Source organism: Calidris pugnax, unplaced genomic scaffold, assembly GCF_001431845.1.
Source record: "Calidris pugnax isolate Ruff unplaced genomic scaffold, ASM143184v1 scaffold135, whole genome shotgun sequence".
Taxonomy (NCBI): domain Eukaryota; kingdom Metazoa; phylum Chordata; class Aves; order Charadriiformes; family Scolopacidae; genus Calidris; species Calidris pugnax.
This window is the reverse complement of record NW_015090961.1, coordinates 279,253-291,532: the sequence shown is the minus strand read 5'-3', so window position 1 is coordinate 291,532 and position 12,280 is coordinate 279,253. Positions and strand designations below refer to the sequence as shown.

Below are 12,280 nucleotides of genomic sequence, written 5' to 3'. Positions count from 1 at the left end.
ACCCCCCCACCTCCCTGGGCAGGCTGTTCCAGGGCCTGACCACCCTCTCAGGAAAGTAGTTCTTTCTAATATCTAATCTAAATCTCCCCTGCCCCAACTTCAGACCATTTCCTCTGGTCTTGTCGTTCGTCCTTTGGGAGAAGAGGCCAACACCTGCCTCTCTGCACCCTCCTTTCAGATAGTTGTAGAGGGCAATGAGGTCTCCCCTCAGCCTCCTCTTCTCCAAACTAAACATGCCCAGTTCCCTCAGCCTCTCCTCATAGGACTTGTTCTCCAGGCCCCTCACCAGCTTGGTGGCTCTCCTCTGGACACGCTCCAGCACTTCAATGTCTTTCCTGGGCTTCTGTCTTCTCAGAGGCCTGGATGCCTTTGGCCGGGTGTGGGACTTGCGCACGGGACGCTGCATCATGTTTCTAGAAGGCCACCTGAAGGAGATCTACGGGGTGAACTTCTCCCCAAATGGGTAAGAAAGGGCCTTGAGTGGTTTACAAAGGAGCCCCGAGTCCAAGCAGTGACGTGTTCTTCCTCTGCCCCCTGGCAGGTACCACGTGGCCACGGGCAGCGGTGACAACACTTGCAAGGTGTGGGACCTCCGCCAGAGGAAGTGCATCTACACCATCCCTGCCCATCAGAACCTGGTCACGGGGGTCAAATTTGAACGTAAGTGTCTCCTGCCTGATATTCCTTATCCTGCCTGTCCTAAGCTGAGGTGGCAGGGGATGGGGCAACTCAAAAACCACACCTTCAGGTCCAAAAGGCCTGGTTAGCGGAGAAGATCTGTCACGTTTTTATTTGAAAATCTAATTCTTTTTTTTTTCTCATTTCTTTTTTCTCATCCTCCTCTGCCCGCAGCCAATCACGGCAACTTCCTGCTCACGGGCGCCTACGACAACACGGCAAAGATCTGGACTCACCCCGGCTGGTCCCCGCTGAAGACGCTGGCGGGACACGAGGGGAAGGTGATGGGGCTGGACATCTCCCTGGACGGGCAGCTCATCGCCACCTGCTCCTACGACAGAACCTTCAAGCTCTGGACAGCAGAGTAGCTCAGAGGTGCTGCTGCTGAACTGCAACAGAAGCGTTAATGGCTTTCAACTAAGACTTGCTTTTTTTTTTTTTATATTAAAGGAAGAAAAAAAAAAGGAATGGACTATTGGAACACACATTACTGCAGCTGCAGCCACTGCCTGGTCTTGGGCTGAGGTGGTTTTGAAGCACCTGTATTGGCCAGGGCTCAGCTGGAGACACATCTTGGGTGATGTTTTTCCACTTTTTTTGTTTTGATACTGCAGACACCGCTCTCTGCTGTGAGTTGGAGATGATCCATCTCCAAATGGATCCAAATGATCCGTCTCCAAATGGCTGCTTCCCACCTCCCTTCCAAGCCAGGCTCCCAGGCTTCCTCCAGCCTCTTGTGAACATTTGTAGGTGGCCACGGAGCACCTCGGGTGTGCTGTGTTCAGCTTCTGCTGACACCCTTCTTCCCTTCCATGTTCCAGGAGTCTTTGGTAGGAGTCTGTAGCTTCAAACATGATTTGTGTTTAAAGAAGAAAAAGGAGCTGTGAGAGGTAGAGGAAGCCCGTTTGCAGAGGGGGTGTGAGCGTGGGGGCTGTACCCCTTTGTGTTCACTCACGGGGGACATTAAAGGCCGGGGAAATTGTCTGTTCCATGAACCACCATGAAGTGACTGTTTCAAATCCACGTTCAGCTTCTGTGTCTCACCTGAAGTGACAGGAAGGCGGCTGTTTCAGTGTAGGATTGTCCTGTTCTAACTTCCACCCTGGGGAGCTTTCTGCTTTGTTGTTTATTTTATAAATTGAGGTTTTGCAAATGTGTTCTGGAAAACCAAAACAGGTTTTGGATGTGCACCCCCGGCTGGGGAAGGGAGAACTGACAGGTACTTCACACCACACGCTTTGATTTCTCTCCACTATCCCAAAACCTTCAGGAAAAGATGGATTGGTCTCCCCCTTCCCAGCTGAGGAGCAGTGTCCCTGGTCCTTGGGAAGGTGAGCAGGTTCTGCTCTCAACGCTCACGCTGCAGTTGGAGTTTGTGTTTTAAGAAAATAAAACCCAAGCCCCCTCACGAGTTTAGATCCCTCCTGGCAGAGTCAGGGGTTTTCTCCTGGCAGGATGGTGGCATCTGCCAGGTGTTGTGTGTTCACTCTGACTCCCAGGGAGATGCCATGGGACGGGAGGCAGCAACTAAGGCAGAAAAACATTTAATTGCATAATTATTGTATAATCTACATTTGCAGCTACATGTGCTCGAGCGGGTCCTTCCATGTCTCCTGAAGCACCAGCTCAGGTGCCTGTGTGAGCCTGGCACCAGCACAGGGGGCTCCTGGCCAGGACAAGCCCCCCAGGGGCTTTCTCATCAGGTGGCCATTCACAGGTCAGTCCTGGCCCAGCAGTTGCCCAGTGGGCCCCCACGCTTCCCGCTGCCTTAGGAGGAAATCTCAGACACCAGTGGATGTTCTCCAGTTACACTCCTGCTGGTCCTGGGGTACAGATCCCAGGGCAGGGTTTCTGTCGGAGCGTTTGGCCCCGTTGCAGCTCAGCTCCTCCTCAGCCCCACCACGTGGAGCTTTTGGACAGAAAATCCAGGGCTGGCTCTCTGGAGAAGAGGAGGCTGAGGGGAGACCTTTTCACCCTCTCCAACTCCCTGAAAGGAGGGTGTAGCCGGGGGGGGTCAGTCTCTTCTCTCAAGTCACAGGCGACAGGACAAGAGGAAATGGCCTCAAGTTACACCAGGGGAGGTTCAGGCTGGATATTAGGAAAAAAATTTTCACTGAAAGGGTTCTCAGGCATTGGAATGGGCTGCCCAGGGAGGTGGTTGAGGCCCCATCCCTGGAGGTGTTCAAAAGCCGGGTTGATGAAGTGCTGGGAGGTCTGGTTTAGTGATGATGCTCCTTGTTTGTTGTGTGGGTGTCTATTTTTGTCAGTGAGGTTGACGGTTGGACAAGATGATCTTTAAGGTCCCTTCCAACCTAGAAGATTCTGTGATTCTGAACGCAGCTGCGATTTGGCTTTTTTAGACAGCTCTAGTGCCTTCCCACCACCCACAAACTGAAACCATCAGTCCCCCTGCCCCACTGGTGCCACCTCGCTGGGCCCCGGGCACGAGGTCTCCTGCTGTTTGCAGTCCCGGGGAGCTCTCGGGGACTTGTGTCCCAAAAGGTTCCTGGGGTCAGAGCACGGCCACCTCCTCCAGCGCCGCGTCCGCCCGCTCCCTCGGCCGCAGCACGTGGATCCCCGCCTTCAGGCTGGCGCAGAGCAGCGCGGAGCCGTCGCAGGCGGCCAGCGAGGCCAGCGGGCCAGCTCCCTCCAGGCACAGGGTGGCCAGGCAGGCTGGGGGGGAATCACAGAATCACAGAATCTTAGTGGTTGGAAGGGACCTCTGAGATCATCGAGTCCAACCACAAAAAAAACCAAACCAAACAAACAAAAAAACCCCCAAACAAATACAAAACACACCACACCAAATGGCCACCAAAAACACCGCACCCACCAACTAAACCCCACACTCAACACCTCACCATAAACCAATAACCTTGGGCACTAGAGCATGCCCTGAAGAGCCATGTCTATACGTTTCTTAAATCCCTCCAGGGATGGTGACTCCACCACCTCCCTGGGCAGGCTGTTCCAGGGACTGACCACTCTCTCAGTAAAGTAGTTCTTTCTAATATCTAATCTAAATCTCCCCTGCCCCAACTTCAGACCATTTCCTCTGGTCTTGTCATTCGTCCTTTGGGAGAAGAGGCCAACACCTGCCTCTCTCCACCCTCCTTTCAGGGAGTTGTAGAGGGCAATGAGGTCTCCCCTCAGCCTCCTCTTCTCCAAACTAAACATGCCCAGTTCCCTCAGCCTCTCCTCATAGGACTTGTTCTCCAGACCCCTCACCAGCTTGGTGGCTCTCCTCTGGACACGCTCCAGCACTTCAATGTCCTTCCTGTATTGAGGGGCCCAAAACTGAACACAGCCCTCGAGGTGAGGCCTCACCAGTGCCCAGTCCAGAGGCACGATGACTTCCCTACTCCTGCTGGCCACGCTATTCTTGATACGAGCCAGGATGCCATTGGCCTTCTTGGCCACCTGGGCACACTGCTGGCTCATGTTAAGCCTGCTGTCTACCAACACCCCCAGGTCCTTTTCTTCCAGGCAGCTCCAGCCACTCTGCCCCAAGTCTGTAGCGTTGCCTGGGGTTGTTGTGACCAAAATGCAGGACCCGGCACTTGGCCTTATTAAACCTCATCCCATTGTCCTTGGCCCATTGATCCAGTCTGTCCAGATCCCTCTGTAGAGCCTTCCGACCCTCAAGCAGATCAACACTCCCACCTAGTTTGGTGTCATCTGCAAATTTACTGAGGGTGCAAGGGTGCAAGGGAAGGGAGATGGCAGTGGGGACACTGGGTCTGCGGAGATGAGACGGGACCAGACCAACCTCCTGGCTCTGCCCAAGGAGGGTGAGCTGCTCCCCTCCCTGTCCCACATCCCTGTGCCAAAGGAATCAGGAGATGTCCTCTGGAACACAGACCCTCCGCCCCCGTCAGCCCCACAGGGATCTGTGTTGCCCAGCTAACAGGGAGCCAGGCTGAGGTCGGACTGTACCCCTTCCCTGGAGAGGAAGTGGGGATGGACAGACGGACAGACAGTGACTTACACCCTTCCTGAATCAAGGCTTATGGCTGTGAAGGCAACAGCATCCAAAGCCATGTCCAGTCCTCAGCACAGGAAGGACACAGACCTGTTGGAGCAGGTCCAGAGGAGGCCACAGAGATGCTGGGAGGGCTGGAGCCCCTCTGCTGGGAGGGGGGGCTGAGAGAGTTGGGGGGTTCAGCCTGGAGAAGAGAAGGCTCCGGGGAGACCTTAGAGCCCCTTCCAGTCCCTCAAGGGGCTCCAGGAGAGATGGGGAGGGACTCTGGATCAGGGAGGGGAGTGATGGGACGAGGGGGAAGGGTTTGACATTGAAAGAGGGGAGATGGAGATGAGATGTGGGGAAGGAATTTTTCCCTCTCAGGGTGGTGAGAGCCTGGCCCAGGTTGCCCCGAGAAGCTGTGGCTGCCCCATCCCTGGAGGGGTTCAAGGCCAGGTTGGAGGGGGCTTGGGGCAACCTTCCAGGTTCCAGGAAGGTCCCTTCCAACCCAAACCATTTTGTGATTCTAAAAATGCCACTTGGGGCCATTTACTCTTGTCCCATTGCCTGTTCCTTGGGAGAAGAGACCGACCCCCCCTGGCTGCACCCTCCTTTCAGGGAGTTGGAGAGAGTGAGAAGGTCTCCCCTCAGCTTCCTTTTCTCCTGGCTGAACACCCCCAACTCCCTCAGCCTCTTGTTCTCCAGACCCCTCACCAGCTCCGTTGCCCTTCTCTGGACCTGCTCCGGCCCCTCGATGTCTTTCCTGTTGTGAAGGGTCTAAAACTGGACATAGCCCTCGAGGTGGGGCCTCAACAGTACCCAGAACAGGGGAATGGTTCCTGACACAGGCCAGGATGCTGCTGACCTTCTTGGCCACCTGGGCACCCCCCTGCCCTGCCACTGGATTAGAGTAAAACCCCGAGATTCCAGGCTTTGTTGTGCCCATCAGCACTGGGAGACAGAAACCACGCATTTTTCAGTGGTGCCCAGGGACAGAACAAGAGGAAATGGGCACAAACTTGAGTATAAGAAGTTCTATGATTTTGTTATCCCAGAGGGAAGCACATGGCGTGGGCAGGACCATCCCTTACCTCCGGTGTCCCGCTCCCAGACCTTCACCGTGCTGTCGTACGAGGACGTGGCGATGCTGGGGGTGGGCACCAGGCCCTGTGGAAGGAAGAGGCAGGAGGTGGTGGTCTGGAGATGTCCTCTGTACTCCCGCACGCAGTCCCGGGTCTGGCGCAGGTCCCACAGCTGCAAGGAAACAGGCAGTGCTGAGAGCTCGGGTCTGTCCCCCTCACTCGCCAACAGGGAGCTGCTTCACAAAGGAAGGGAGATGGTTTTGGATAAAGAGCTCCTGGCCAAGCCTCCAAGTACAGTGGCTGCTGCCTCTGTCCCCTGCTCATGCTCACAGTCCTGGAGGACTTCAAACCCCAAAGGATTTCCACCACTCCTGTCTGTTCCAGCGTGTGCCTCCACCCATTGACACTGGTGGGCTCTGTGGGCAGAGACCCCTGCTCATGCTCACAGTCCTGGAGGACTTCAAACCCCAAAGGATTTCCACCACTCCTGTCTGTTCCAGCGTGTGCCTCCACCCATGGAGCCCACTGGTGGGCTCTGTGGGCAGAGACCCCATCTCCAGCCTGATCCCGGCCTCAGCCCTGCTCCCCCGGGATGGGACGGTCCCTTCCATCTGATGCTCACACCCAGGGTTCTCCTGCTGAGAACCCGCAAGACTGAACCCCCGGTTTGGAAACACCTCGAGCAAGGGGTCCCTTACAGGCCTTCTGCAAGAACATCCTCAATGCTGCTACTGGCACAAACCCCCAGAGCTTTAATTGGGAAGAATTTCTGCTTAAAGAAGGTACAGCAAAGGGCTACCAGAATGAGGGGCCTGGAGCATCTCTCTTACGAGGAGAGGCTGAGGGACTTGGGTCTGGTTAGTCTGGAGAAGAGAAGGCTGAGGGGGGATCTGATCAACACCTATAAATACTTCAAGGGTGGGTGTCAGGAGGATGGGGCCAGGCTTTTTTCAGTGGTGCCCAGGGACAGGACAAGAGGGAACGGGCACAAACTGGAACATGGGAAGTTCCATCTAAACATGAGGAGGAACTTCTTTGCTGTGAGGGGGGCAGAGCCCTGGCAGAGGCTGCCCAGGGAGGTGGGGGAGTCTCCTTCTCTGGAGACATTCAAACCCACCTGGACACGTTCCTGTGGGACCTGCTCTGGGTGGCCCTGCTCTGGCAGGGGGTTGGACTGGATGATCTCCAGAGGTCCCTTCTGACCCCATGGGATTCTGTGATTCTCTGAGCAGAAGACTCACCAAAGGGACAGGCAGGAGGACATTAAGCTCTGGCCCCGGCTGGTGACACCAGCAAAAGGTCAATGCAGTGGGAGCAAGCAGATCCCTGGAGCACCGATCTGTTGCTCTCTGCTGTTGGCTGTGGACATTGGAGAAAAAAACCCCAGAAAGGGCAGGACTTGCTGCCCAGGGGACTCACGGTGGCCTCGCCGCCCTCCCCAGCGCAGCCGCTGCTGGTGCTGAGGCAGAGCCGCCCGTCCTGGCTCACGTCGCAGCTGGTCTGAATGTGTCCCTTGGCTGGGAAGGTGTGGGCCACCCGCAGCTCCCGGCTGTCCCAGACCCTGCAGGGGACGGGAGTGGGGAGGGAGGACTCTGGGGCCAGGATAGGCTTCCCCCGGTGTCCTCCCACACGCACTGTCCCTCAGGGGAGTCCCCGTCCCTCCTCCCAGCACGCCGAGCTCCCATCCCTGCATCCATCCGCCCTGGATCCATCTCCAGCCAGAGCAGCTGAGCTCAGCTTTCTTTTATTAATAAATTCTCCTTTTTTACCCGCAGTCACCCCCCAGGGCTGCTTACTGCCACCGCTGTCCCCGTACTGTCCTCCCCTGGCAAGAGACCACGCTCCAAAACCAACGTGAGCTGGAAGGTGGTTTCCAGCCCCCGCCCAGGGTACAGGAGACCAGGTGGTTGTGACACACAACCAAAGAAACAGCCCCTTGTGCACCAGCACCTGCCATAACCCCCAGGTGCCCCGGGCTGTAACTCCCTTCTCTGTGGCCACGTGTACGATTTACCTGACGGTTTTATCCTCTGAGGTCTGGACGACGTAAGGCTCCCCAGGAACCCAGCACAGATGTGTGACCTGCGGAGAGGAAAGGGTGAGCAGAAACCTGCCTTGGGGTGCAGACCAGGCCGGTGTCCACCCATAGACACCGAGCCACCGAGGTCCTGTCCTCTCCCTCCTCCTGCTGGGTAATGGGCAGGAAATGTTGGATGAAGAGTTTTTCTGCTTCCCACCAAAGCTGTCCCCTACAGGGTTTGATCCCAGTGCAGTTACTGGGGGTTCTTTGCAGGCAGGGAGGTGCCAACAGCCCAACAGAGCCATGGGAACATGGGCACCAGAATCATAGAATTGCCCAGGTTGGAAGGGACCTTTCAGATCATCAAGTCCAACCATCAACCCAGCACTGCCCAAACCACCACTGACCCATGTCCCTCAGCACCACGTCTACTTGCCTATAAATACCTCCAGGGACAGGGACTCCACCACTGCCCTGGGCAGCCTGTTCCAATGTTTGATAACCCTTTCAGTCTAAAAAATTTTCTAATATCCATCCCAAACCTCCCCTGGTGCAACTTGAGGCCATTGCCTCTTGTCCCATCGCCTGTGACTTGGGAGAAGATGGCTCCCACAGCAGCTCCACTGCTGGGCTGATACCGAAGGAAATGCAACCCCCGCTGCACAACGTGCGTCCCAACAGCTCGGAGTTTGAGCATTAATAAATCACCGTATTTCTCTTGGTATCTTCATGCTCCTGGGTTTGTTGTTACCTGGAGATGGGAGTAACCAGCCTCAAGCTCTGGGCTCCCCAGGTGCAGAGGCGACCTGTGTGGTGGCCCAAGGGCTTTTGTAGCACCAGGCTCGGGGCAAATTCCCTCTACACGGCCTCATGTGCCAAACAACTGAGCGAGGTGCCACCACGGGATACAAGGAACCGGGGCCTCCTACCAGATTCCTGGAGATGGCAGCTCTGCCCAGACACTCCCCGGTCTCTATGTCCCACTTGCAGACGGTGTTGTCCCGTGAGCCCGTGCACAGCCAGGAGGCATCTGCAACCACAGGTAATGTAAAAAAAAAGGAGTCAAGAAGAGTTGCCAAGGAGTCCCCGGGGAAGAGGAGCATGTTGTTCCTCACCTGGGCTCACAGCCAGCCCAGTAACAACCAAGTCGTGTCCCAGGAAGCGCTGGCTCGGCCCCGGAGCCCCGTGAAGCTCCCACATCATCACCGTCTTGTCCCGGGATGCGCTGAAGACTCTGTTTGAGGCAGAGGTGACCTGCCAAGGATGAGATGGGAGAAGCTGGTTCACCTCCTGACCCAGAGGAGAACCATGACCGGGGAGAGCCCGACCTTCAAGCTTGCGTTTGGCCATGCTGGATGTGCCCGTGCTGATCGCTTGATGCCCACGCTGAGACTCCTGCTTCCTTCTACTCTGCCAGACCCTGGCCATGGGCAACCACCCCCTCCAAGCAGGGCTGGTGGAGCCGCCAGCCCCAGTGCCATTGCTGCAGCCCCGACTGTGCTGTGGGGGACACTGGGCAGTGAGGGTGTGCCACCCACCAGTGGGACCCACCTTCTCACACAACCAGGGAGCTGGATGGTGGGTGGGTGTTTGTGGTGGACTCTGTTCTCAGAAACCATTAACTTAATGGGAAAAACTTCCTTAAAACCCCCAATGAGCCCAGTGCATGGTCACTTTGAGCACTGGAATGAACAAAGCCCCCTTCATCCCTCCAATACCCCACAGCATAAGAGACCCAGACCCACTGGGACTGTCCCCAGCTGGAGGTCCACCGGCCACCCAGTGCACACGTGTGTCTTTGCTCATGTTTCCCATGTTTGGTCTCCAAGTAGCGCTTTGGCTTTGTAATCAGGATGCCAGAAGGAAAATTAAAGCCCCACTGTTCCCAGACCTGGCTGATTTGTAGCACAACGACAAGCCCAGTGGAGTGAGACCTGGAGAAAAGTGAATGGTGCCTCTGAATTAAAAACTTGACCTAGTAATTCATGCTGAGTTATTGCTACACGGTCTCTTGGAGGGGAAGCCAGGCATACGTCCAAGCCTCCTGGAGCCCTGTTTGGTCTGGAGGTAACCCCCCCGTACTGTTTCCCTGGACAGCAAAATATCAGTTGGGACCCTGGGAAAAACCCAAGGTGTTCTGATACCCTGGTCTCTCCTTCTGTCATTCCCAGTTCCCCAGTTTCTGACCAGAGACCCCAGTGCTCACCTTGGTGACCTCCCGCTGGTGGCCGAGGAACCGCCGCAGCTCAGCCCCGGATCTCCAGCTGCAAACGGCCACGCTCTGCAGGGGAGGGAGAGGCACTCAGGAAAGGTCCATGGACGTTCTTGGTTACGTTACACCCAGACCCGTGCACAGTCCGAGCTTGAAAAGGGAACAGATTCTTCTGGTTTCAAGCTCCCATGGCAAACACAACTGTCTGTAGAGCCCATCCATTGCCAGGTACCGTAAGAGAAGGGCCAGTCCAGCGATTCCGAGCCTGGGTGAGAGCATTTGATGTGATCTGAGCCCTGGAGAAGATTCTAAAATTTGGTTCAATGTGCTTCCGCGTGTGCCCTCACTCTAAGCTCATCTTTTCTTTTTAATTCAGGGACTGAGTAAGTTGCTACTATTCACAGAGATGTTTAAAGCTCAACATTCAAACCACATCACCTCATCTTCTCTCTGTCAATACATTTTCCCGCCTGTGACAGTGCTCTGTGCTCTGTGGCAGGGGGGTACCTCACCTTATCCCTTCCCCCCGACACGCAGAGGTCTGGTGTGAGAGCAGCCACAGTGGTGACACCGTCGGTGTGTACGGGGTCGTGTCGCCGAGGGGCTCGAGCGGGTCCCGTTTCTTCCATGGAGCCAGTGGCCCTGCAGCAGAGAGGCAGTGATGGGAGCTTCAGGGGGGTTTTAGGGCAAAGTCAGGGTGTGGTTTCCCTCTTGAGAGCAAGGTCTGGGAAGGGGCACCACTGCCTGGGCTGGAGAAGGACATCACCTGCCTTTAGAAAGCTGAAGAGAAGCTGTGAATTGACAAATCCCTCCTGAACTAGGTGGGATGGAGGGGACCTGTTGCACCTCTAGAGTTGCTAAATACTTAGAATCGTAGAATCATAGAATGGTTTAGGTTGGGAGGGACCTTAAAGCCCACCCAGTGCCACCCCCTGCCCTGGGCAGGGACACCTCCCACCACACCAGGTTGCTCCAAGCCCCCTCCAACCTGGCCTTGAACCCCTCCAGGGATGGGGCAGCCACAGCTTCTCTGGGCAACCTGGGCCAGGCTCTCACCACCCTCACAGCAAAGAATTCCTTCCTGAGGTCTCATCTCAATCTCCCCTTTTTCAGTGTCAAACCTTTCCCCCTCGTCCTACGGCTCCCCTCCCTGATCCAGAGTCCCTCCCCAGCTTTCCTGGAGCCCCTTGAGGGACTGGAAGGGGCTCCAAGGTCTCCCCGGAGCCTTCTCTTCTCCAGGCATCTCCAGGCAGGAAGATCACCCACCTTCCTGCCAGATACCAAATTATTTCACCTTGCCGAGGAAGGCTGATGACAGTCTTTGAAGAGACAATGGACCGGTTTGGATATTTGGGGCAAACAGCTGCCCCTGGGGCCATCAGAGCTCTGCTGTCACAGAGCGAGACCACGCTTACAAGCTCGGCCCCTCCTGCAAGCTGTGTTTGGGATTTCAGGCCATGAAAGAAGCTGAGCGGTCTGTGGACTGCTCACCAACCAAAATCTGACTCATACGTTCAATAACGAAACTAAAACCACGTGCTTGCCATATTCTCTGTTCGTTTGCTGTTCCCCAGTCAACAGGTTGCCCAGAGAAGCTGTGGCTGCCCCATCCCTGGAGGGGTTCAAGGCCAGGTTGGAGGGGGCTTGGAGCAACCTGGTCTGGTGGGAGGTGTCCCTGCCCAGGGCAGGGGGTGGCACTGGATGGTCTTTAAGGTCCCTTCCAACTCTAACCATTCTCTGATTCTATGATTCATAACTGGTTTGTTAACTTAAAACATGTTAATCTGGGGCTGTCTTACCTGTACTTGGTGGTGTGGGAGCTGATTTTACTCTGCAGTTTCCCCATCGCCCGGCCGAGGAGCCCGGCTCCCGCTGTGACCAGCAGCGCTGAGCATCACACCAGCATCTCAGGCACCTGCTGCTGGGACAGGACCTGGGGGTGAGGAGACATGGCCTTACTGGGAATCTAGAGAGGTTTCTGCTTGCTACATGTGTGGGACAAAGTGCTGATAATGTTACCTACATCTAAACTTCATTTAGAATAAGAGGAAAAACTCAAAACCCCCGAGGATGGGACATCTGGAGGCCCCCAGTCAAACCTTTTGCTTAGAGCAGAGGCAGCTTCAGAGCTGAGGTTACTGGGACCTTACAGCTGAGCTGTGATCCATCCATCCACAACAGAGATGGAGCTGCTGCCTGTAATTCTTCTAGCATCTCAGACCTCCTCTTACTCCAGTATCCAAACTTGACTTCCATATTTCCCGGAGATCCCAACCTCTAGACTGGCAAACACAAACACCTTCAGATTGAAGCTCGACCAGCGGGTG

At 55.7% G+C, this 12,280-nt stretch overlaps 2 protein-coding genes across 2 annotated transcripts in view; one reads left to right on the top strand and one right to left on the bottom strand.

The window, feature by feature from the left end:
* Positions 1-1,831, top strand: part of PRPF4 (pre-mRNA processing factor 4) — a 24,675-nt gene extending 22,844 nt beyond the window's left edge. The window contains exon 14 of the mRNA XM_014952401.1: positions 853-1,831. Within this exon, the coding sequence (XP_014807887.1) occupies positions 853-1,046 (194 nt within the window). The 3' untranslated portion in view covers positions 1,047-1,831. The remainder of the gene's footprint in view (positions 1-852) is intronic.
* Positions 1,832-3,091: 1,260 nt separating this feature from the next.
* On the bottom strand, positions 3,092-11,839 carry WDR31 (WD repeat domain 31). Its single transcript, XM_014952332.1, has 9 exons — positions 11,753-11,839; positions 10,466-10,595; positions 9,948-10,022; positions 8,857-8,995; positions 8,671-8,771; positions 7,736-7,803; positions 7,141-7,282; positions 5,731-5,893; positions 3,092-3,351 (listed from the first exon to the last, which is right to left on the bottom strand). The coding sequence occupies exons 1-9, from the start codon at positions 11,797-11,799 to the stop codon at positions 3,191-3,193; spliced, it is 1,026 nt and encodes a 341-aa protein (XP_014807818.1). The 5' UTR covers positions 11,800-11,839; the 3' UTR covers positions 3,092-3,190.
* Between the last annotated feature and the right edge of the window lie 441 nt (positions 11,840-12,280).